Source organism: Danio rerio, chromosome 1, assembly GCF_049306965.1.
Source record: "Danio rerio strain Tuebingen ecotype United States chromosome 1, GRCz12tu, whole genome shotgun sequence".
Lineage (NCBI taxonomy): Eukaryota > Metazoa > Chordata > Actinopteri > Cypriniformes > Danionidae > Danio > Danio rerio.
Genome location: NC_133176.1, coordinates 34,223,545 through 34,246,282, shown reverse-complemented (window position 1 = coordinate 34,246,282; position 22,738 = coordinate 34,223,545). Strand labels below are relative to the sequence as shown.

General features: G+C 37.3%; 1 protein-coding gene across 3 annotated transcripts in view; it reads left to right on the top strand.

The window, feature by feature from the left end:
* Positions 1-22,738, top strand: part of dachc (dachshund c) — a 103,079-nt gene that overhangs the window by 44,275 nt on the left and 36,066 nt on the right. For all 3 annotated transcript variants that reach the window (XR_012402899.1, XR_012402906.1, NM_001045236.2), the window contains 2 exon segments: positions 1,463-1,578; positions 10,199-10,324. Coding sequence is in view for 1 of the 3 variants with exons in the window: in NM_001045236.2 (NP_001038701.2) it covers positions 1,463-1,578; positions 10,199-10,324 (242 nt within the window). In the remaining 2 variants the exon portion in view is untranslated.

Genomic DNA, 22,738 nt, shown 5'->3' with positions numbered 1-22,738 from the left:
GCTCTTTTTTGTTTTCTTTTGTAAGCTGTATAGACAAAACTGTGTGTAGGTTTGGTGTGTCCACAGTCATATTGGGGTTATTATAAAAGTCTCTTTTTTAATTTTCTGATGTTAAGTCATCGTAACGTGACAAAGGAGTGCAGTTTTCCCACCCACCGAATTAATTGACAGCCATGTATTAACATGTCTCTGTAGTAACGTGTAAAATCATATCAACAAAACAAGATTTGCACAAAGCAACTGGGATTAAAGATCTGTTCAGTTCGCTGTGATCATCAAATGTGACCAAAAATGAGTTTTACAAGTTTAAAACCTTTTTAAAACAGTGCATGTTTGTAATGAGTTACAGTGATTTTACCATCTTTACTTTATCACCACAGCTGCATGTCAGTACATTTATAAATAAAGACGCTTCAATCCCGGATTGTGGATGTTAAATCAAGTTTATTTTGTACATAAACATAATGAATATTCATACTGTAGTGGATATTAACGTGTATTTTGTCACATTTGCCGTGCAAAAACAATGCAAAGTTAAATACGCTCGCTGTGTGTGTGTGTGTGTGTGTGTGTGTGTGTGTGTGTGTGTGTGTGTGTGCGTGTGTGTGTGTGTGTGTGTGTGTGTGTGAACTTTGTAACGACATTGTGTGTAAGTCATCATTGCAGAAAGGCTTGAATTAACTCCACAATAAGTACATCGAATAATCATTGGGAAAGTTCTTTCTATTGTATTTCTCACAAACATTACGTCAGATTGGCTTCCTTCATGTCTGTCACTGTGCTGTTTATCTGACGCAGGCGATGCGAAGATGGAGGCACACTCTTGACAGGTACATGGGAACAGTGGGTGGAGAGAACAAGCATTAAAGGCACAGGCACCAAAATTAGCTACATTGTGTTTAAAGCAGAAATTTCAAATGTTATGAAAGGTAAATTAAATAATCTGATGAGTCTTTTTGAGCTGAAATTTTGCAGGCACATTCTAGAGACACAAAAGATTTACATTAAATCTTGAAAAAGGGTAAAATAGTTTTTTTTTTTTTTTAAATATATACTTTTTGTGAAACTGTTGCAAACAACTGACACAACAGTGAATGGCTGAACAGTCTAAATATATCAAATCTGTTTTACATAACAGTTTGACCTATTATAATGAAGAGAGTGATTCATTTATGAGTTTGGAACACGTTCGTAGTTTAGCTGATTAAAATGACATGTCTTGAAAGCAATTTCCTAGCTGACAACTAGCCTTAAGCCTACTTGGTGGTTTCTAATCATTCTGTGCCATGTCTTACTCTTGGAGTGAGTGACGTGATGCAGTAAATCTACAACATTCCCATTATAATCAACAAAACCGTCCACACTGCAACTTACAGTGTTCAAGCAGCGCAGTGACTTCTGGATGAGTTGTTGCATGTAACCAAAGGAAGTGCTTGTCTGATATCTGATGTTCATCTTTCAGCTCCAGACCTGGCAGACCTCCTAAAAGGACCCAGAATGTGACATCACCCGACAGCCCTCATGTCCTACCCCACTCCGTCTCTGGACTCATGTCTTCAGGATTAATGTCTCACACTGGTAAGATAATGCACAGTTACTGCCAGAACTAACAAATCTCATCCCAAATGAGTAGCAGAATTTCAGATGATCAAAACAGGATTCAGAATTAAGAGTGAAAGGAGAATAAAAAAAGGTAGAAGTCAATTAATTGTTTAAACAAAGACTTGCCATGTGTTCCAACGACAAGCAATTTGTCTTTTCAAAAACAGATGTGGATAGACTATATGATGCGACATAATTAATCACAAATCAAAGCCAATTAGGAGAGTGCGCTGGTGGACTTTCTTCCCATTAGCACACTGCTGTCTAGAAGTTCAGACTAAATGGATAAATGCATAAGAGAAGTAATAGAAAAACTTTTTTTAACAGTATTTAAACTACATGCTTATAAAAGACATGTCAATTTATTTTAATGTTATTGTTTTCAAATTTTTAACCTCTAGGGTGTCATTTACCCTTAAATATAGTCATAATCATGTGAGGGTCCCGCCAATTTATCCAGCATGTATATATATATATATACGGCGAAGCAGTGGCGCAGTAGGTAGTGCTGTCGCCTCACAGCAAGAAGGTTGCTGGTTCGCTGGTTTGAGCCTCGGCTCAGTTGCCGTTTCTGTGTGGAGTTTGCATGTTCTCCCTGTGTTCGCGTGGGTTTCCTCCGGGTGCTCCGGTTTCCCCCACAGTCCAAGACATGTGGTACAGGTAAATGCTACGGACAATTTAGCCTATTCACCTGTACCCACACGAACACAGGGAGAACATGCAAACTCCACACAGAAACACCAACTGACCCAACTGAGGCTTAAACCAGCGACCTTCTTGCTGTGAGGCGACAGCACTACCTACTGCGCCACTGCGTCGCCATGGTCATATATTTATAAATTAATCATTTATTATAATATTTAAAGTCAAATAAAATGATTAGCTGAGATAATCATTGAGCTGTCAGCCAGAAACAAAAACTATTTTGAACATAGATTGTCTTGTCCCTCGTTGTTTATCACCATCACAACTGGTTTGTACAAAAACACAGATGAACATGGAAAATATAATGAAAATACAATGTGTGGGTTGTAATGTTGATTTGAGGATAGTTAGGACAAACACTTTTAAAAATTAAATCGGAAATATGGGGATTTATTTGAGAGGTTACTGCTTGAAGGTATAGTTAACCCAAAAATGAAAAATTCCTTTTTAAGTAGATCTAAGAGGGTTTTTTTTCCCAACAATGTTCAGTACATCTTGTTTTGTGTTCAAAAGAGGAAAGAATCTTAAACTGATTTGAAACATTTCAGCAGACATACAACGTCATTAGTCATTAATATTAGGTTGGATTTAGGTCGCCAGTGTCTAAGGACAATGTTAGTTTGAAACGACGTTGATATTTTGTTGATTTTAGGTTGTGTTGGAAAGTGAACAAAATTCAACATTGAGCCAACATCTTAAACCAACGTGATGTTGACATCAAATACTGACATTAATTCTTCAGGTATGGCAACCAAAATCCAACATTTGATAGACGTCATATTGGTGGCATCCATACGTACCAACAGCTGTAACATCATTAGACATTGATATTTTTTTTTTTTTTTTTAGGTTGTGTTAGAAAGTAGCCAAAATGCAATGTTTGTTTGGAGTTTTCCCAATTTTCATTTCCAAACAAAACGCAACATTCCTGGACATTTGGGTACAAAATCAATCTCACGTCATATTGACATCCTGTGCCTGCTGGGAAGTGTAGGATGACTAAATGATGACAACACTATTATTTTAAGTATGCAATTTCTACCTTTCTAGCATCACTAAATAGATGTGAAAAAATTGTAATGATAATAATGAGAAAACGATTGAAAGAATGTTTTTGAATTAGATTTTTTCAAATACTCTAAAATGTTGACTACAATGAGAGCGCTGGCCACATCCACACAATTGTCCAATGTTGCTTCCTGGATTGGACAGTATACTCAAAACAAACAATGCTTAGTTTGAGCTCTGTATAGCCAATAGGGACATTCGTACATGATGTTGATGTTGTCCAGCTTACATCACTTCAGAGTTCCTAAAGGGATTTATTTTTTACCATGGATCCTATGCAGGTAGCTAATTCCTATGACCAAGTTTCTATAACAACCTGTATCTGAAACCCACTCATGCCTGTTTCACACCGCAAGCCTTAGCGGCGCGTGAGCAGAGCGTGCGCAGCGCGTATGTCGAGCAGAAGCAGCACGCAGGCGTTTGCCTTTCACACCAGCTGCGTCTGCAGCGTGCAGCTCTTTGGCAGCTGCTGCAGAGATCAACCTATCTCTGTCTATTCTATCTAGTTACATGTCTCTCTATATACAAATACACTTTTTAAACTTTTCATCTGCACCAAGGCCCCTCCTATGCTATTTCTTTAACCGGCAAATGTTTATTTTACAAACTTTATAGATCAAATAGTACTGTATGCTTCTTAATCTAACTTATATGAGAAGTGTCTACAGTCAGAAGACAATCGGCTGTGATATCATGTCATTTGTTTTTTATTATCAGGTTGCTGTAGACCTAGTTATAATAATATTTATAAAATATAGTTATAATGATATTTATACATGATCAAACTAGTCTTACTTTCTCCACTTCAGTGATGTCCAGCGGCAGAAAAACAGCTCGTTAATTCATGCTCGTGCAGAGGATGAGACAAACAAAAGTAACCAATGCATGCCATTCTTTTACTTATTTTTGTGTTGTCCGATTCACAGTGCAAACAGCTCCCGGTAGGAATAACTCGAGTGAACATAAAACAAAGCCGATTAAAACTTTCTTCCTCTGCTCAGCTGCACAGAACACAGCGAGCTCACATCATCCAGCATGCCTGTCGAACTACACTACCCACAATACACTTCGCCATGGACTACAAATCCCGAAAATATTCTATTTCCTCTCTCCTACAACACTAGTGTGCAACTTAAGCAAAATTGATACTAAAATTGTTTTACATTTGGTTTTGTAGTTCGGGCCTAAATAAATGTTTGTTGCCGTTTTAAATCGTTTTAAGTTAATTTGAATGACTATATATAAACCAGTTGACATTATTAACGCATTTATTGGGTAAAATTGCTACTTTTTACTGTCATTCAATGAGTTTTGGTCATTATCAATGCACTGTCACTTTAATTGAGCGTGAGCAGCGCGTCAAAAATAGACCCAGCGCCGAAACTAACCATACGTTCACACCGAAAGCGGCGAGAGCGTCAAAGTAGCCGGAAGTCATTCATTTTCAATGAGAGCCGGCGGCGATACGCGGCGATAAGCGGCGAGGATAACCGCGGCGCGTCTTCGCCGGCGTGAGCGTCGAGGAGAGTTGAAATGAAGTCAACTTTATGGTAATGAGCTATGACGCGGTTCGGCGGCAAGCAATCAGAATGAAGACGTCCATCGCTTGATAGCAGTTCAGAGAACACAGACCTGTGAACTTTGGTTCCGACCACAGTTGTTCCCAAGGGTTTGATTATTGCGGTCGCCGGATTTCCAATTATTTACAATTTTTTCCTACAGGAACATGCATTAAATAAGTTACTGGCGAGTTACTGATGTTCATTAATGTTATATATTTATCTTAAAAAAGCGGGAATCTCACGCGATGTGACAGTACAAAACAGTACGTTACTGCTGCTTCAGGATATTTCAGACATATGGACACATATTGGATAAATAGAGCAAAGCCACACGCAACTTGATCTTCCATTGTTGTATGAATTTGATTTTGAAGGCAGAGAGCGTTGTCGCCAGGGCGGCCAGAGCGACCTTGGACGCTCTCGCCGCTTTCGGTGTGAACGTACGGTAACGCTGCACTGCTGCTTCGGCGACGCTCACGCCTCGCTCTGACGCGCTGCTGCTGCGTGCGGTATGAAAGCTCTAATCTGTTAACATGGACGCCGAAAACACACGCGCTGCTCACGCGCCGTTGACGCTTGCGGTGTGAAACAGGCGTTATATTAAGGTTTTTATGAGGAGAAACCCCCATGAATGACTTAATTATGTATGTTAAGTTGGGATGAGGATATTTAAACATAAAACTACCTTCTCACTCGTATAAAGGGTTAGCTTTCTTTCACTTTTTGATTCAGATGCTTGAAATGGTGCTTATTTTACAGACCAGTTGCAGCTTGTTATACTTCTGTGTCAGTCACTTTAAACAGCACTTATCTGAAGTGACGCAAATAAACAATCTGACTCATGCTGTGCTGTGGCAAAGCCCAAAGCCAACAAAACACAAGTATTGTTTTCACACTCCAAATGCAAGTTTGCCCTGAGGTATATGCAACCTCATCTTGCCAACTCTAATTTGCCCTTTATTGTGTTGTGATATTGTGATTAAACCCTATTATATTGTGCCTGGAGATATGTTCACCTCAGCCTCTGTGGTGTCAGCTCTTTCGTTTAAAGCATCCCAACTTCTGTCCACCCTGTATGTGAAGCTAAATACACATTTGCTGCCCGACTTCTAAGCTGCCCTTCTCTTTGTGCGTGCGCACGCACAGTCTGCTCGTTACGACTTCTCAAAGAGAGCCCCAAAAAAGGCCTGCGCATTTGTACTCGATTAGAAAGAGCAGGTGACGGCGAGAGAAAGAGTTGGAGGGAGAAAGAAAATGCTCAATAGCACAGGCCTCTTTTATCTTCCGCAGAGGTCACACTATCAATGTCAGCCACAGAGATGGGAACTCAAAGGCCACTAGGGAGATAGAAAGAAAGAGAGAGAGGACCGTTTTTTTCCCTCTTTGAGTGGATTGCAGACTGAGAGTAGGGAATGCTTTGATATCGTCCTCTTCACAGGCTGAATAGGGACCTTGGCTTTCATGCTCTGATCTTGACATTTAGTGAAAGCATTTGGAGAGCAACTGAGAGAGTGAGAAAAAAAACACCCCGCTCCTAAAGCTCACTGCCAGAGCGCGCTTCATATTTGCACATAACTGTTGTGAATTGCAGCCAAATGCCAGCGAATGCCAAAGTTCTAGAACTGTTTGCTCAGGCGAGAGCGGAGATTTTAAAAGGAGAGATTTCATGGTTTTTGATAGATAGATGTTGGTGTTTGAGAAGTGCAATAGTTGTTTAATAAAAAGTATGGCTTTTGTAAATACAATGGTGTACTGCAGGAACTGATCAAATGCTCTCTGTGTATGAGTGAAATCAAAACGGTGTTGATTCAGTATTATTTAATAAATTATGTCTTACCTGACAGTAGTTCATCAGAAGCAGTACTTTCAGAGAACAGCATTTAAGATTTTCTAAAAATGGTATATATATATATATATATATATATATATATATATATATATATATATATATATATATATATATATATATATATATGTATATATATACATATATATATATATATATATATATATATATATATATATATATATATATATATATATATATATGTATATACACACACACACACACACACACACACACACAAGAATTAAAATATAAAGGAGGATGTCACAGTGGTGCAGTGGGTAGCACGATCTTCTCATGCGGTATAGGTGAATAGCTAAATTGGCTGTTGTGTATGTGTGTGAATGAAAGTGTATAGTTGTTTCCCAGTGTTGGGTTGCGACTGCAAGGGCATCCACTGTGTAAAACATATGCTTGATAAGTTGGCAGTTAATTCCGATGTGGCGACCCCTGATTAATAAAGAGATTAAGCCAAAAAGAAAATGAATGAATGAATGAATGAATGAATGAATGAATGAATGAATGAATGAATGAATGAATGAATGAATGGACATACAGGAGTATTCATGTTTGAACACTTCCAGTGAACATGAGAGCTTTATAACAACCTTCAAATCACAATGTAAGTGCTCTATCAGAAATAAAGGTTAAACAAGTTGTTACTGGGATGGTACTTTTTTCAAATGGTTTGTTAAATTAATGTTAATTTGTTAAAGGGTTCATGTACACTGTAAAATGTATTTTTCAAATGTATGGCTTTTAAAGTGATTGGTTAAATTTCTATGAAAAGTTGAGCAAAACCTTAATCAAAACCTTGACTAATAAAATGGTCAATAAATGAACTATGTGCATAATTATAACAATTACATTAGTTTTTTTCACTTTGTAATTAAACCATGTGATGTTTTGTAAACAAATTTCATCATTATATTATTCAATCAGCTCAAGACCAAACCCATATTTATAGTCTAATGCTGAGTTCAGACTGCATGATTTCAGCCCCAATTTTGATTCGCCAACAGGTTTTGAGAAATCGCTGACAAGGGCCTAAAGTCACAGGCAAATCAGTGCTCGTTTACGTGAGTGACAATCACACAGTGTGAACTTTCAAAGATGCGATCTGAGCGAATCGCTGATGAGTCACCGATGAGATATTTGGCATGTTTAATATCTGGAGCTGTCTGCAATTCAAGACATGCTGTGTGAAATGTTTTCTGATTGAAAATAACACCTGTGATTACCTACAGCCTATGAAAAAGCTGCATCCACTAGTATGGGTACCTGCAGGCCAGTGGGAGGCCGGGGGAGAAGTCAAAAGCACTTATTTTCAGTTTATTTGTAGCCAAGAAATTGAGGAAAAACTAGTGTTAATTTGGCAGGAGCACCTGTGTCTGTCTGACATGTCATCTGAGCAATACCACAACTGGGTTGAAAAGTAAAAAGTAAAGTAAAAAGTTGAGGAGAAATTGCTAATTCTCTTTAAAAGCCAGGTGAGCACAATAAGTGTATTTTCTACAGCTAAAGCCTTCTTTTTACATATGTTCCAGTGACAGATTTTATACCTTTGTTTTTGAGAGTGTAGAAGATCAGTCTTTTGGTTATGCTGATATGACTGTGAGACTATATTTAATTACATTTATATTATTATAAGCTAATTGATTAATGGGATAGTCCTTAGAGATTTAATGTGACAATGAGTTAGTGTTTCAGTGTAAACTTTTGTGTAAGTATTGTCACATTAAATCTAAATCTATATAAGTCTATAGCTGGCTGTCTGGTGCAGTCACAACAACCTGGAGCTCAACACACTCAAAACAGTGGAGATGATAGTGGACTTCAGGAGAAACCCACCTGCTCTTTCCCCACTGAGCATCATGGACAGCATTGTGGCAGCAGTGGAGTCATTTAGGTTCCTGGGCACCACCATCTCTCAGGACCTGAGTGGGACACTCACATTGACTCCATTGTCAAAAAAGCTCAACAAAGGCTGTACTTTCTTCATCAGCTGAGCTCCCAAAGGAGCTGCTGAAACCGCTCTACATCTCAATCATTGAATCAGTTATCTGCATGTCAATAACTGTCTGGTTTAGCTCAGTTACCAAATCTGACCTTCGAAGACTATGTCGAATAGTTCGGACTGCTGAGCGAATCATTGATACAACCCTCTCTACTCTCCAAGAACTGTACTTATCCAGAGCGAGCAAAAGGGCTGCCAAAATCACTCTAGACCGCTCACACCCACGTTGCCTCTTTTAACTGTTACCTTCTAGTCAACGCTACAGAGCACTGCGCACTAGAACAGCCCGACACAGAAACAGTTTCTTCCCTCAGGCAATCCATCTCTTGAACACTTGATGATAATAATTGTGCAACCGACATGCTATACACATTTCAATACACATAAACACTTATTTAACAACACACTTTACTTGCCAATTTGCATATAACAGCTGCACATTTAACGTTGTATATAGTAATATACTTGTACATACACTTGTCAATTTGTATATTTGCATTCACTACTTTCTTCTATTTTTAAAAAATATTTATTATCAATTTTTTGTCCTGTCTCTGTAATTCTGTTGCACTGTAGAAGCTCTGTCATGAAAATAAATTCCTCATATGTGTGAACATACCTGGCAATAAAGCTCTATCTGATTTTAAATCTGAAAATATAACTTTAATTAAATTGAAGGCACATTTGAAGACACTTTTTATTGTTTTAATGCTTGAAAAGCCTTCGTTTTGAATGATTTTGTTCTTTTTTAAAGCTAGCTGAAGAGAAAATGTACAAGTGACATGTAACAACATGAATTGTGAGGCAAGACGCAGCTCTCTGTGCAATGAAGGAAAGCTAATCTAATTTTAATTGAATTATAACATGTGTGCACTGGGGGCACACACCACACACACACACACACACACACACACAGTTAACATGGGTTATTGGAGACTTGTGACAATGGGCAGGCTGCTTCAGTTATCAGCGTTTGGCATGGGAAGCAGATCTCAACTTACAGATGTGAGATTCAGCTGATCCAGGACCTGCTCTTCAAGTATAGTGTGTGATGTTAGTTTGACGGAGGATCGTGGCAGAAGCAGAACAGCCTTGAGTGTGAGCGTAGCTTTAGGATGACGCTGTTGGTAATAATAGACCTGTTGTTATCATCTAATGTTACCGTGCCAGTGTGCTCTTCTGTTAAATTTAATTATGGGATGTGAAATATTCATAATTGCTTTCACAAAAGCATTTAAATGAGCCACATTTTTGAAGGTAAATCTGTTAACAGTTCTCATATTCACTTATTCTCACAAGATTTAGGCGACTGGAGTAATGAATTTTTTTTTGAAAAGGCAAAACAGGATGACTGTGAATTAACACTTTTTCTTTTTCTCATGCTTGATACACTGACAGGCCTAACAGCTGCTACACTCGCTGAAGCCATGAAGAAGAAGATCAAATTGGAAGTGATGAACAGTTACCATGGCAATAATAACCACAGCGCAGATTCTGAGAATGGTGACATCACCTCCAGCATGGGTAAGTGTCAGTTCCCCCTCTTAAACACATGTTGAGCCAAGTCATCCCAAATGCAACTGAGACATTACAAAGCCTGGCTCAACATTAAATGTTTGTTTGTCAAGGGGTTGACGAGGTTTTCAGTCATCACTTTTTTTGGATGTTAGAATGTTCTGTTTATTAAATTTTTTTTCTGAGCAAAAAAATAAATAAAAAACAAACAAAAAAAGACACAAACTTGATTTACAGAAGAAACAATTTGGTCAGGAACATTTAAGAATTATTTGATGACTTATTTAAATGATATATCAAAGAATCACAGTGTAGCAGCTCCCCTAACTTGATTTCACAGAGTAGGAAATGATCCTTGATCAACATCTATGTTGATTCTGGAACAACATTCCAATCAGCTAATCAGAATTAAGGGAAATGTTTGCTGTTTATGTTAAGTTTAGGCTTTATGCAATTCTAGTGTTATCCAACTGATATTCCCCTCTTAAATAATTTACTGTTATGGTTGGGTTTAGAGCAGAAAATAAATGAGAAAGAGAGAAAAAAATCACATTACAAATTGTAATTTACAACCTATGCATACTCACGGTTTCATGTCTGCGTCACAATAGCCCCGCCCTTTCACATTAGGCGCTAAGTGATGGTACATTTGTAATTTACCCGCTTACTATATTCATCAAAATGGACACCTGGTTGAAAAATGGCACATTAAAGAAGTCAAGTGACAGTAGGGATGAACCATCTACATCGGCCTCTTCTATGGAGATGTGCAGTGGCCTTGAATATATGAACTCGGAAGATAACGAACGAGGTGAAGAGGCGCAGGTGGAAACAGAGAAATCCAGCAGAGATGTGCTGATGAAGAGAATCAGGTCTACGCTAGAGAGTGAGAAAATGTTAAGTAAGAAACTCAAATATAGTGACAAATATGTGCTTGTGAATAAAAATGTGCCAAAAATGACGTATAAAAATAAGATTCTAAAAACCTTGGATAAAAATATCATGTTTTCACGTTATCATAGTATTGTGATTACTGCTCTAAAATATATTCTTTTTAAATGTCTGGGTGTTTTCCCCTTTGAAAACAATATATTTTATTTTTTTAAAGATTTAAAATATTTTGGGACAGTAAACATGTTAGGTTAAATAATTAAAATGAATCGTTGATTTCTGCTGTCTTCATAGTTTTAAACAAAGATTTCTTTATAATTTAAAATGTCATATTTGGATATATTTTCTGCTGGAGATACTGTTGTCCTAAAAAACAAACAAACAAAAAAAAAGTAGATAAAAAATCTTACACATACCTTAGGAACGATATTACGGAATATTTTGGCACTTTTAAAACCTTCACTTTTCCAAACCATAGTATACCTTGAAAGCGGTTATCGTCCTATGCCTACAATATAAATATAAATACCTTTCCTGACTAAAGTCTTGCCGTCGATCCCAGTTGAAAGAGCAACAAATAATAACTTAACTTCTAGTTTATCAAAAAATATATTTTTCCAAAGAATCATCTGTTGAACTGCATCCCAATCATCACAAATACTGCAGAAAATTAAACCCAAGATTCTCACAGAAATCAGTCAGGTTTGCTGAAGTAAAAATCATGATTTGGATCTGCAGAGTGGATGGCATCATCAACAGCCTGATGTATCAAGTCATTTGTGCTGCCTATTACATCACAAACCACAGGAGAGGGCAAATTCTTCAGCAGAATACTATTCCTTCTCATACTTCAGCCTCCACATTATAGTTCCTGAAAGCGAAGAAGGTCAAGGTGCTCCAGGATTGGCCAGCCCAGTCACCAAACATGAAGATTATTGAGCATGTCTGGGGTAGGATGAAAGAGAAGGCATTAAAGATGAATTTAAAGAGTCTTGATGATCTCTGGGACTGGGAGTTCTGCTAGAGCACATTCTTTGCCATTTCAGATGACTTTTTTAATAAGTTCTTTGAGCCATTGCAGAGATATATAGATGCAGTCCTCCAAACTCATGGGAGTCATACACTCCCATTTCCACTGCACCATGACTTTATATTCTATACTGTACATTATTTCTGTTAAGTGACAAGACTTTTGTCTAAGCAAATCAGACCTTATTGTCCTAATTAAATAATTAAAAACCATCATGTCATGATCATATTTTGTTTTGGTAAAATTAGCGCAATCTAGAGGCTCTTCTAATACCAGATGATCAACTAGCAGTCAAGTTATTATTTGTTGTTCCTAAAACTTGGATAAGCGACAAGACTTTTGTCAGGTAGTGTAGATAGAAAGTACAGGTTTGTAATGGCATGATGGTGAGTGAATAATAATAGATGTTTCTGTTTGTGTAAACCAGCCCAATTATTTGAAAACATAAATCTGTCAGTGTGATGGGATGTGCAAGGTATTAAGCCAGTAATACACTTGATTTTTAGATCTTCTAGAACTTTGTAGTTTTCGTTCATCATCTTTTATTTGTTGTTGTTCTGGAGCTGAAGTGGTGTCATTTCTGCCACAGTACACATTGTTTCCTTTCAGTTCTTTCATCCATTTGATCTTCTTTAAATCCTGCAGATATTTTACATTCACAAAGTGCTACATTGGGGTGGCATGGTGGTGCAGTGGGCAGCGCTGTCGCCTCACAGCAAGAAGGTCGCTGGTTCGAGTCCCGGCTGGGTCAGTTGGCATTTTTGTGTGGAATTTTCATGTTCTCCCTGTGTTCATGTGGGTTTCCTTTGGTTGCTCCGGTTTCCCCCACAATTCCAAAGACATGCGCTATAGGTGAATAGGTTAAGCTGAATTGTCCGTAGTGTATGTGTGTATGTCTTGATCCTCCAGGTTGAGGGTTGAGCATTGGGCTAACAACCCACCTCGTAAAAATGAGATGTTATGAAACACCAAGGGTGACGCAGTGGAGCAGTAGGTAGTGCTTTCGCCTCACAGCAAGAAGGTCGCTGGTTCGAGCCTCGGCTGGGTCAGTTGGCATTTCTGTGTGGAGTTTGCATGTTCTCCCTGTGTTCGTGTGGGTTTTCTCCGGATGCTCCGGTTTCCCCCTCAGTCCAAACACATGTGGTACAGGTGAATTGAAATAGCTAAATTGTCCGTAGTATATGAGTGTAATTGAGTGTGTGTGGATGTTTCCCAGAGATGGGTTGCAGCTGGAAGGGCATCCACTGCGTAAAAACGTGCTGGATAAGTTAGTGGTTCATTCCGTTGTGGCGACCCTGGATTAAAAAAAGGGACTAAGCCAAAAAAACGAATGAATGAATGAATGAATAAATGAATGAATGAATGAAGCCGAAAAGAAAATGAATAAATGAATAAATGAAACACCAACATGGTGTGGCTAAATACCAACTTCGATATATATACACAGCCATGGGAGTTAATAAAGTGCTACATTACACATTTAAAAAGTAATAAATAACATAGAAAAATATCCACATTTACTTAGCACTGGATTTAAAGTTTGATTGGATTTGAAAATATTTAAGAATGTCTAAGAAACAAACAAGCCGAAAAGCAAATACATAGCAGCTTTAATAACAGAGAGAATTTGCCATTATTCTATGATGCAGTGCTTATTTTTCCAGAACAGCATTTATGCGGCGCTTATTTTTCAGAAACTGTGCATTGTAAGCAGATTTAAGCAAGAAAATACCATGAAAATGAGGTTGTGACCTTTTGGAGGGAAAAAAGTGAAAACAGAGGCCAGGATGTCACAGCGAGAGGGATAAGTGTGAATAAGATTAGCCAGGTTTTACCCACAAATGCTAATAAGGAGGAGCTTTTTTATCTTCAGCAATTTAGAGTGAGAATAACCTTGAGTGTGGACTCTTGGTGTAGAATATTAATATCTCTGAAGAGAGCTGAGTGGTGCAGAACTGCTCTCTGTGTCTTTTCAACTCCTTTTTATCCATCTTGGAAATTTCTGTCTCTTTCCATCTATGGCTTCATGTGGCCTGTATGTATAATACTGACACAATGATGGGCTTGTCTGATGAGCATAACTGAAAATATCAGTCTCCCATGCTTGTGTTTTGAATCTGAACCCTCATCCACATGGTCATATAATTATTTACGTTTGACAAACACAAACTGTTCCCAGAATTGACATCTCAGTCTGAGAAATATTATACACCTAAACCTTGAAGACTGAGGAGATCTGTTGGGATGGGTGGCATGTACGAGTTGTTAGAGCGGAACTCCTGTGGCACTGATCCAGTTGGTGACTGGGGCACTGTTTTTAGCAGCTCCCCCTTTGCCCTGATTACCAGGATATGAGCTCATCTCTGGTTAAATAGAGGTTCTTAAAACAGCTGTGCCCCCGAGCAGGAAGTGGAGGACTCTGGATATAGTCACATCGTCCTGTCAAAGAGGAATGTGTCTTGTTGGAGCTGGTGAAAGACAATGTACAGCTAGTTAGACAGAGTTGTGTGTATTGTACACAAACATAAACTCTTTATTTAACATATGCCATTCTCAACAGATGCATTACGTTTTTGAATATTTCCTATGTTTATATCCCCCCTCATGATGTGATTATGATATAACATTTAAATGCTTTGATCAAAATAACATGGTCGTAGTAAGCATAATTGGGTTAAACTATGTGGCTTACACCACTTTTAATCAAAAGAGACAGGCACCATACTCACATTTATTACCACTCTGCTCAAAGTTGAACTCCACAAATAAGCTCTTATGACATTATTCAGATGTTTCCATGCTTTCCAAATCTCTAAACATTTAATAAAACTACAGTCACTGCAAAGTTTAAGCTCTGTAAACCCATCCAGAACAATGAAATACAAAGAAAGGAATCTATAGCACAATTAAGCTGCAGCAGAGTTACTGAAATGATAATCAAAGCAGAGAATAACCATACATTAATATGTAGTTTGCACTTATTGTATGTAAAAAAAAAAAAAAAAATTAAAAATAATGACACCTCTTTCCAAATAATTAGAATAATTTGGTGTGTGTTTGTGTCATGTATACTGTACATCTTACTGCCATTATGACCTTACTCTGAAAATTGGAAATTATTGTTGGTGCACATGTAAACATAGTCATTGAATGATGACCCTTATGATGATAATTAATTAGCCCTTCTTTTAAATATATATACTCACCGGCCACTTTTTTAGGATCAGCATCAGAATGGGGAAGAAATGTGATTTTAGGGACTTTGAATGTGGTGTTGGTGTCAGACGGGCTGGTCTGAGTATTTCATAAACTGCTGATGTACTGGGATTTTCATGCACAACCATCTCTAGAGTTTCCAGCGAATAGTCAGAAAAAGAGATAATGTCGAGCAGCAGTTCTGTGAGCGCATATGTTCGAGTTCGAGTCAGCGGCAGTTCTGTGAGCGCATATGCCTTGTTGATGCCAGAGGTCAGAGGAGAATGGCCAGACTGGTTCCAGCTGATAGAAAGGCAACAGTAACTTAAATAACCATTCGTTATAACCAAGGTATGCAGAAGAGCATCTCTGAATGCACAACACATCCAACCTTGGATGGGCTACAGCAGCAGGCTACAATTTGCAAAGGCTCACCAAAATTGGACAATAGAAGATTGGAAAAACGTTGCCTGATCTGATGAGTCTCGATTTCTGTTGCGACATTCGGATGGTCAGCAACATGAATTTGGTGTTAACAACATGAAAGCATGGATCCATCCTGCCTTGTATCAACAGTTCAGGCTGCTGGTGGTGGTGTTGTAATGGTGTGGTGGATATTTTCTTGGCACACTTTGGGCCCATTAGTACCAATTGAGCATGATGTCAGCGCCACAGCCTACAGGTACCTGAGTATTGTTGTTGACCATGTCCATCCCTTTATGACTACAGTGTACCCATCTTCTGATGACTACTTCCAGCAGGCTATCGCACCATGTCATAAAGCAAGAATCATCTGGTTTCTTGAACTTAATAATTAGTTTACTGTACTCAAATGGGCTCAACAGTCATCAGATCTCAATTCAACAGAGCACCTTTGGCATGTGGTGGAATGGGAGATTCGCATCATGGATGTGCAGCTGACAAATCTGCAGCAACTGTGTGATGCTATCATGTCAATATGGATAAAAAAAGGAATATTTGTTGTATCTTGTTGAATCTATGCCACGAAGGATGGAAGGAAGGATGGATGGAAGGAAGGCAGTTCTGAAGGCAAAAAGGGTTCCACCTTGGTACTAGTAAGATGTACCTAATAAAGTGGCAGGAGATGGTATATATATATATATATATATATATATATATATATATATATATATATATATATATATATATATATATAAACAAAGAAATAGTCAATATAAATAAATTTTCCTAAACAAATCTTGAGTCAGCCTTTGTAACTGCTTGTTCTATGACGTTGACTTGTTGTGTCACTGATCTGAATCAGCTAGTCAGGTGTTTTGCTGGTAATTTTTTTCATCATTTATTTTAAAGTGTAATTTACCCAAAAATGAAAATTCTGTTAGTAATTATTTCAATTACTCGCATTGTTATTTCAATCCCATGTAATCTTTTGTCATCTTTGGAAAACAAATAAAAAATATTTTAGATTAAATCTGAGAGCTCTCTTATCCTCCTTACTGTATAGAGCAGGGGTCACCAATCTTGTTCCTGGAGGTCTGGTGTCCCTGCAGGGTTTAGCTCCAACTTGCCTCAACACACCTGCCTGGGTGTTTCAAGTATACCTAGTAAGACCTTGATTAGCTTGTTCAGGTGTGTTTGATTAAGGTTGGAGCTAAAATCTGCAGGACACCGGCCCTCCAGGAACAAGTGTGGTGACCCCTGGTATAGAGCAACTTATCATTTTTTCAGATTAACTTTGGGTGTTTACCTTTATTATGACTGGACAGTAAGTAAGCAAAGTTGGAAAAAATGTCCTTCCAGTGGCGTTTTATGTCAGTGCACTTGCCACTAGGCTATCGGCACTGACGCATGATTTCTTTTTAAAATTGCTTTTGTAGTCTGGACAAAAAAATACTCACATCTGCACACCTAAATGTCACCTTTTCTGCATGTATTAGTATTGTGGGCACCTAGATGGAATCCCATACCTGAATATGTCCTCAGAGTTCTGCTGACACTTGAACTTGACACTCCACGAAGCATCAATGCTACTCCATGAGCAACTCTTCTGATCCTAAATCAATAAAAAATTAGTTTTCAAATTAGCTTTGTTATTCTAATCAAGCAAAATAAATAATAAAAAGAGAAGAGAACAGAGGAGAAGAGGTTGAAAAAGACAGCACTAAAGTTTGTGGTCTTCAAGACTGCAGTTCCACAAGCACATCGCTCTCTGGCTCTCATGGGATTGAACTGACAGATAAGCTGAACTTCCCTAAAAATTGTGATAGGAGAGAAATGGAATTCAAGCAGAACATAATCAGAAACAATTGGATGAAAGAAGAAGAACAGTTAATGAAGTGGAACATTTTCTCCTTTTTTCCTTTTAATTCCCGTAACATCGTTTTCGAATCAGCATAGACATGAAATATGAATAAAGAAAATCTTCAGAGGACTCACTCAACAAAAGATGACATCACTGGAGTGGTGTGAATTTCCCTCTTAAATCTCTTTAGTCATAGGAAGTCATTGTATTTAGTGTTGAGACTAAATGATTGACTCTAGCAAAGATTATTGAGGGTTATAAGTTGGCCCACACAGAATCTGCGCCTGCAGAATTCTGCAGATTTCCACATATTTTAAGCCTATCATTAATTATGTTTATTTAATTAAGTAAATGTGTGTAAATGAATGTTTCAGTTTTTAAATTAATTACATTAATATTATTGACTAATATGAAAATGTTCATCTGATTTATGTACAATACAGTTTGTACTGTAATGTTTTCTTTTAGTAAATATATTAAATGAGAGACTTGCTTTGTTAACCATATAATGGGAATCTAATTGGGTTTGCACTTTAAACATTAAATAAAAGTTTAAAAGATATTTTTTTATTTCACATATTAAGGTTTTAGTTATGATACTCCCAAACTAAATCCGGATTTTTTACCAAAATTCTCTGCAGAAATAGCAAAAAAAAGCGTCCGCAGATTCCGTCTGGCCCTAAGTTACAACAGATTGCAACGTTAAGAGAAAGATAAAATATTCCATTATAGGAAGAACTATTTCTCCAACTAGACATTAAAAAATGAGTTATTGTTACTGTTTCCTTGCTAGTTTGGAGAATGTCAACTTTTGGGTTGTAGTAAATCTTTAATGCATTGCAAAGAGTTTGTGGTCAAATCTAAAAACGCCTAGTGTGATCGTGGTTTACAAATCAAAAACAAAACAAAAATGTATAAATGTACACTGTAAATTGATAAGATACAGTACTCTCTTGACTAAAGAGTGAATGGGGATGTAGTGTCATCATTACTAAAATCAATTTTGTTTTGTTTTGAGCATTCTGGGTTGGTATTTGGATATCTTTCCATTATAAAGCTGTTGTATGCTGTGACCTTTAGGAAAAGGTCTGAAACATGAGAAAAACACAATGCATGAAGACTGCTGTTTTACACTGAGTGAGCACTTTTTTATAATTAGAGCTGTATTTGCCTGCAAAGGAAGAATATTTTCAAAGTTTGTTGAGTTGAATTAAGTTGCTCTTTCTGAAATGTGCTTGTAATTTCTTGGACTACCCTGAAGAAAATTGAGAAGTAAAAGAGAGGAGCTAATACAGCATAATTGTTATTATCATGTTCCCACATAAACCAAACACTGACTATTGTTACATCCAATCACACACTATATGTAAATACTTTGCAGCTGCTAAACATACAAGTAAATGTGTTAAGTTTGCTTGTCATGCAGAATGACTACATTTGTCAAGTGGCCCTCTCTACCATTTACAAATTCTTTCCTGTAACCTTAAAACATTGAACAAATTGTATGAACATTTCAGAATCTTACCAGAAGTCTCACAACATCATTTGGGTATGTTTATGATTACAGTGAATTCAGACGTAATACTTAACTTACATGCTGCTTTTTTTTGGCCTGGGAAAGTATTAGATTATGAATGCACTTTATATTTATCATTCCAAAAATTGAAGTCATTAATGAAGGAGTAACTGTAAATGATCCATTGAATTACTTGAAAATAGTTTACTGATTTTACACCTCAGTAGTGCTAATAGACTTTTTCTAATAATTCAATGACTCACAGACAATTATTTGACTCATACTATGGCTTTCACACCTAAGATATTTTTTCAGAAAATTAATTTAAGGATTCTTGTCAGGTTTATTTTGGTAAGAATTTTGTGTAGAACTAACTTATTCCCTTCGGATCCCAAGGCTCTATTACTAATTAAAAAATGGCTGGTAATAAAGCTTGAGCCACTTAAATGGAGAATTGGTTAACTGACTGACTGGTTTATATTGTCACCTTAGAGTTATAAGGTTCTATCTGACATTTTTGTTAAAATTGAGTTATTCACATATTCTTATTAAATGACAACTTATTTACATTATGGGATGTTTTTTTTTTTTACAAGTTGTTTACATTTTATTTATATTTAAAAAACAAAAATGACACATATACTGTTTGCTATGGAATGCAAAAACTTTAAAGCTCATTATCTCAAAATTATTCAGAACGCAGATAGAACCTTAAAATTCCAAGGTGACGATATATCTGGAAGTTTATATGTGAAAAGAGTCATTACTGTCTAATTACTAAGAAATGTCAAATAGTTTTCCATTATGAAAACATTTTATTTATGAAGCTGATGGGTAGTGCTGACAACATGACATGCTTTTTGTGCTCACCAAGCCTGCATTATTTCATCCAAGGGTGCAGAAATAACAGTAAAAGTTTTAAATATTTTTATAACTGTTATCTGTTTATATACATTCATTCATTAATTCATTCTTCAAATTAGTCCCTTGTTTAACCGAGGTTGTCACAGCGGAATGATTCGCCAACTATTCCGGCATATGTTTTACACAGTGGCTGCCCTTCCAGCCACAAGCCAGCACTGGCAAACACCCACACACACTCAAATTCATACACAAACTCATACACTATGGGAAATTTAGTTGATCCAATTCAGCTGGAGCACCTAGAGGAAACCCACGGCAACACGGGGAGAACATGCAAACTCCACTTAGAAATGCCAACTGACCCAGCCAGGACTCGAGCAAGCATTTGAACATATCATAAAATGTTCACATGATTCAAAGTTTTAGCATCGTTACTACAGTCACATGATCATTCAAAAGCCATTCTAATAAGCTTTTTTTCCATTTGCTGCTCAAAAATAAAATGTATTAAAAATAATACATTGGTTTATTGTTGAAATCACTGAGTAGAATGTATTTCAGCTTTCTGATGATAATCATAAATTCTGATCTCAGAATCTTTTGATTCATTAATGAATCCTGAAACAAAACAATCAATGAAAAATATCAGTGATGATGATAAAAATAATAATAGTAATGATAAAATTTCTAAAATAGAAATTCAGGATATTTGACTGACATTCCTAAAGCATCAATGATTCGGCTGGATGTATTTCAGTGTACACTACTGTAGTTAAATTTTTTAAACTGGTTTATTTTTTTTAAATGGTTTGAGGACTGCTTTTATTTAATGAAGTAATTTAATCATACAGTACCTATACAGTAATTTATTCAATTGTGAAAAATGGATACAGCTTCATCATATTATTTTTACTACTTTTGTTGCTCAATTCTTCATACTTGAGGACTGTTTTAGTGCTTGCCATTTCAGAACAGCAATATTTCATTAGAACACTTCCACCCCGAGTAATTGATTAAAATAATAGCACTGACTCACATTGGCATCTCTCCTTAATTGTGTCTGTGTTTATAATAGAAGGATTTGAATAGTCTGTATGTGTTTGTGCTTTAGTAATGTTTAAGTGTTGTTGTGCACGTGTTGTAGGGCATTTCCACAGACTCTGCCTCTCTCTCTCTCTCTGTATATGTGTGTGTGTTTTGGATTACACACAGCAGATGCCTGATGCTCACTGTAAACACAAGTAATCACAAGCAGCTGGTCAGGACGACTGCCTCTCTGAGTTTCTGTATGGCTGTGGGTGGCAAAATGTGTGTGTGTGTGTGTGTGTGTGAGTGCGTGAGTATGTGTGATGTTCTCTGTCTAGAGCACTCAATAATTCTATTGCGTGTTCCTCTGACCAGGCAAACAGTGGGAGTGTGGGAGAACACTAGTTCAGCACACTGCCGTTTACTACTTCCTTTACTGTTTTCTGATAAGTCTGTATTAGGAATGAATGTTGTGTGCAAGTTTATTTCTTGGCACAGACATGAAAGAACAACCATCTCCTTTTTTGCACGGAAGATCACATCCTCCCAGGTTCTTTTTATCTGCGTATCGAAATATCTGCACCTTCATTAACTTTTCCAGAACAAGGCCCCAAAACCCTTTTAGGGCCTCACCATATAACCCCCTTTTTTCCATCTCTCCTTTTCATCCCCTACTGCGGTTGTTGTTGCTTGTTTTGTGATTATTTCCATAAGGGAAGTTACTCAACGGTAAGCACATGGAAGCATCATTAATTTTATCTTAAGGAGAACTAACTTCCGGTTTTCCACAAACCCCTCCTCCACCCCCTGTTGACGGGAATGTGGAAATTACTCCACAATGTCTAACCACTACAAAGACCAGAGCTAAACACACAGACTAAACACCTAGACCACAGCTGCTTACTGGCAGCCGCACCTTCGTCTGGGAAATAAAGCTCGTCAATCGCTACTGTGTTATACCCTTGTCAGGCTGGAACATGTTAAATGCCTTTAATGGGGAAATGGGGAAAACAAATAGTCTTATCATAGGTTAATAATTCATTGGAGATGTTGTATGTAGTGTGTGTGGAGTAGATTTGAATCTGTCTTATCAGGCCAGTAATGCTGTTGCTCTTACACACCTGCCGGTGGTCTCTGTCTCAGGGGAGGTTTGCCCGAGGAAAAGAGAACTGCTGTGGAACCTGCAGGGGGTTAAAGAACATGACATGGGCAGAAACATTTATGACTGAGATTAAAGTAGCAATAAAGAGGAAGGGGTTCCCTGTGGCACTTGCAAAGTTGAAAGCCTGATTTCTGGGTATAATTAAAAGAACTTTAAAAAGGTTTTTTTGGAATAAGGTTGTGTAAGCTAAAACACAGGAAATGATACTTGTGTTCAAGTCCAGTGTTGTATGAACTTGAGTACTGAAACACTCACCTCTGATAGAATCGGCCCTGCTCATGTGAAACACGTAATGCTATATTCCAATGGTTGCCTTTTTATACTTTTGATTATAACTTTGCAGCTACAAATCACTTTATCAGCCTTCAGAGCATTTAGAGTGTTTTCTTTAGTGTTGTTTACACTAGTACATTTTAGTTTTGAAACACATACATTTTTTATGCTAGGCATTCACA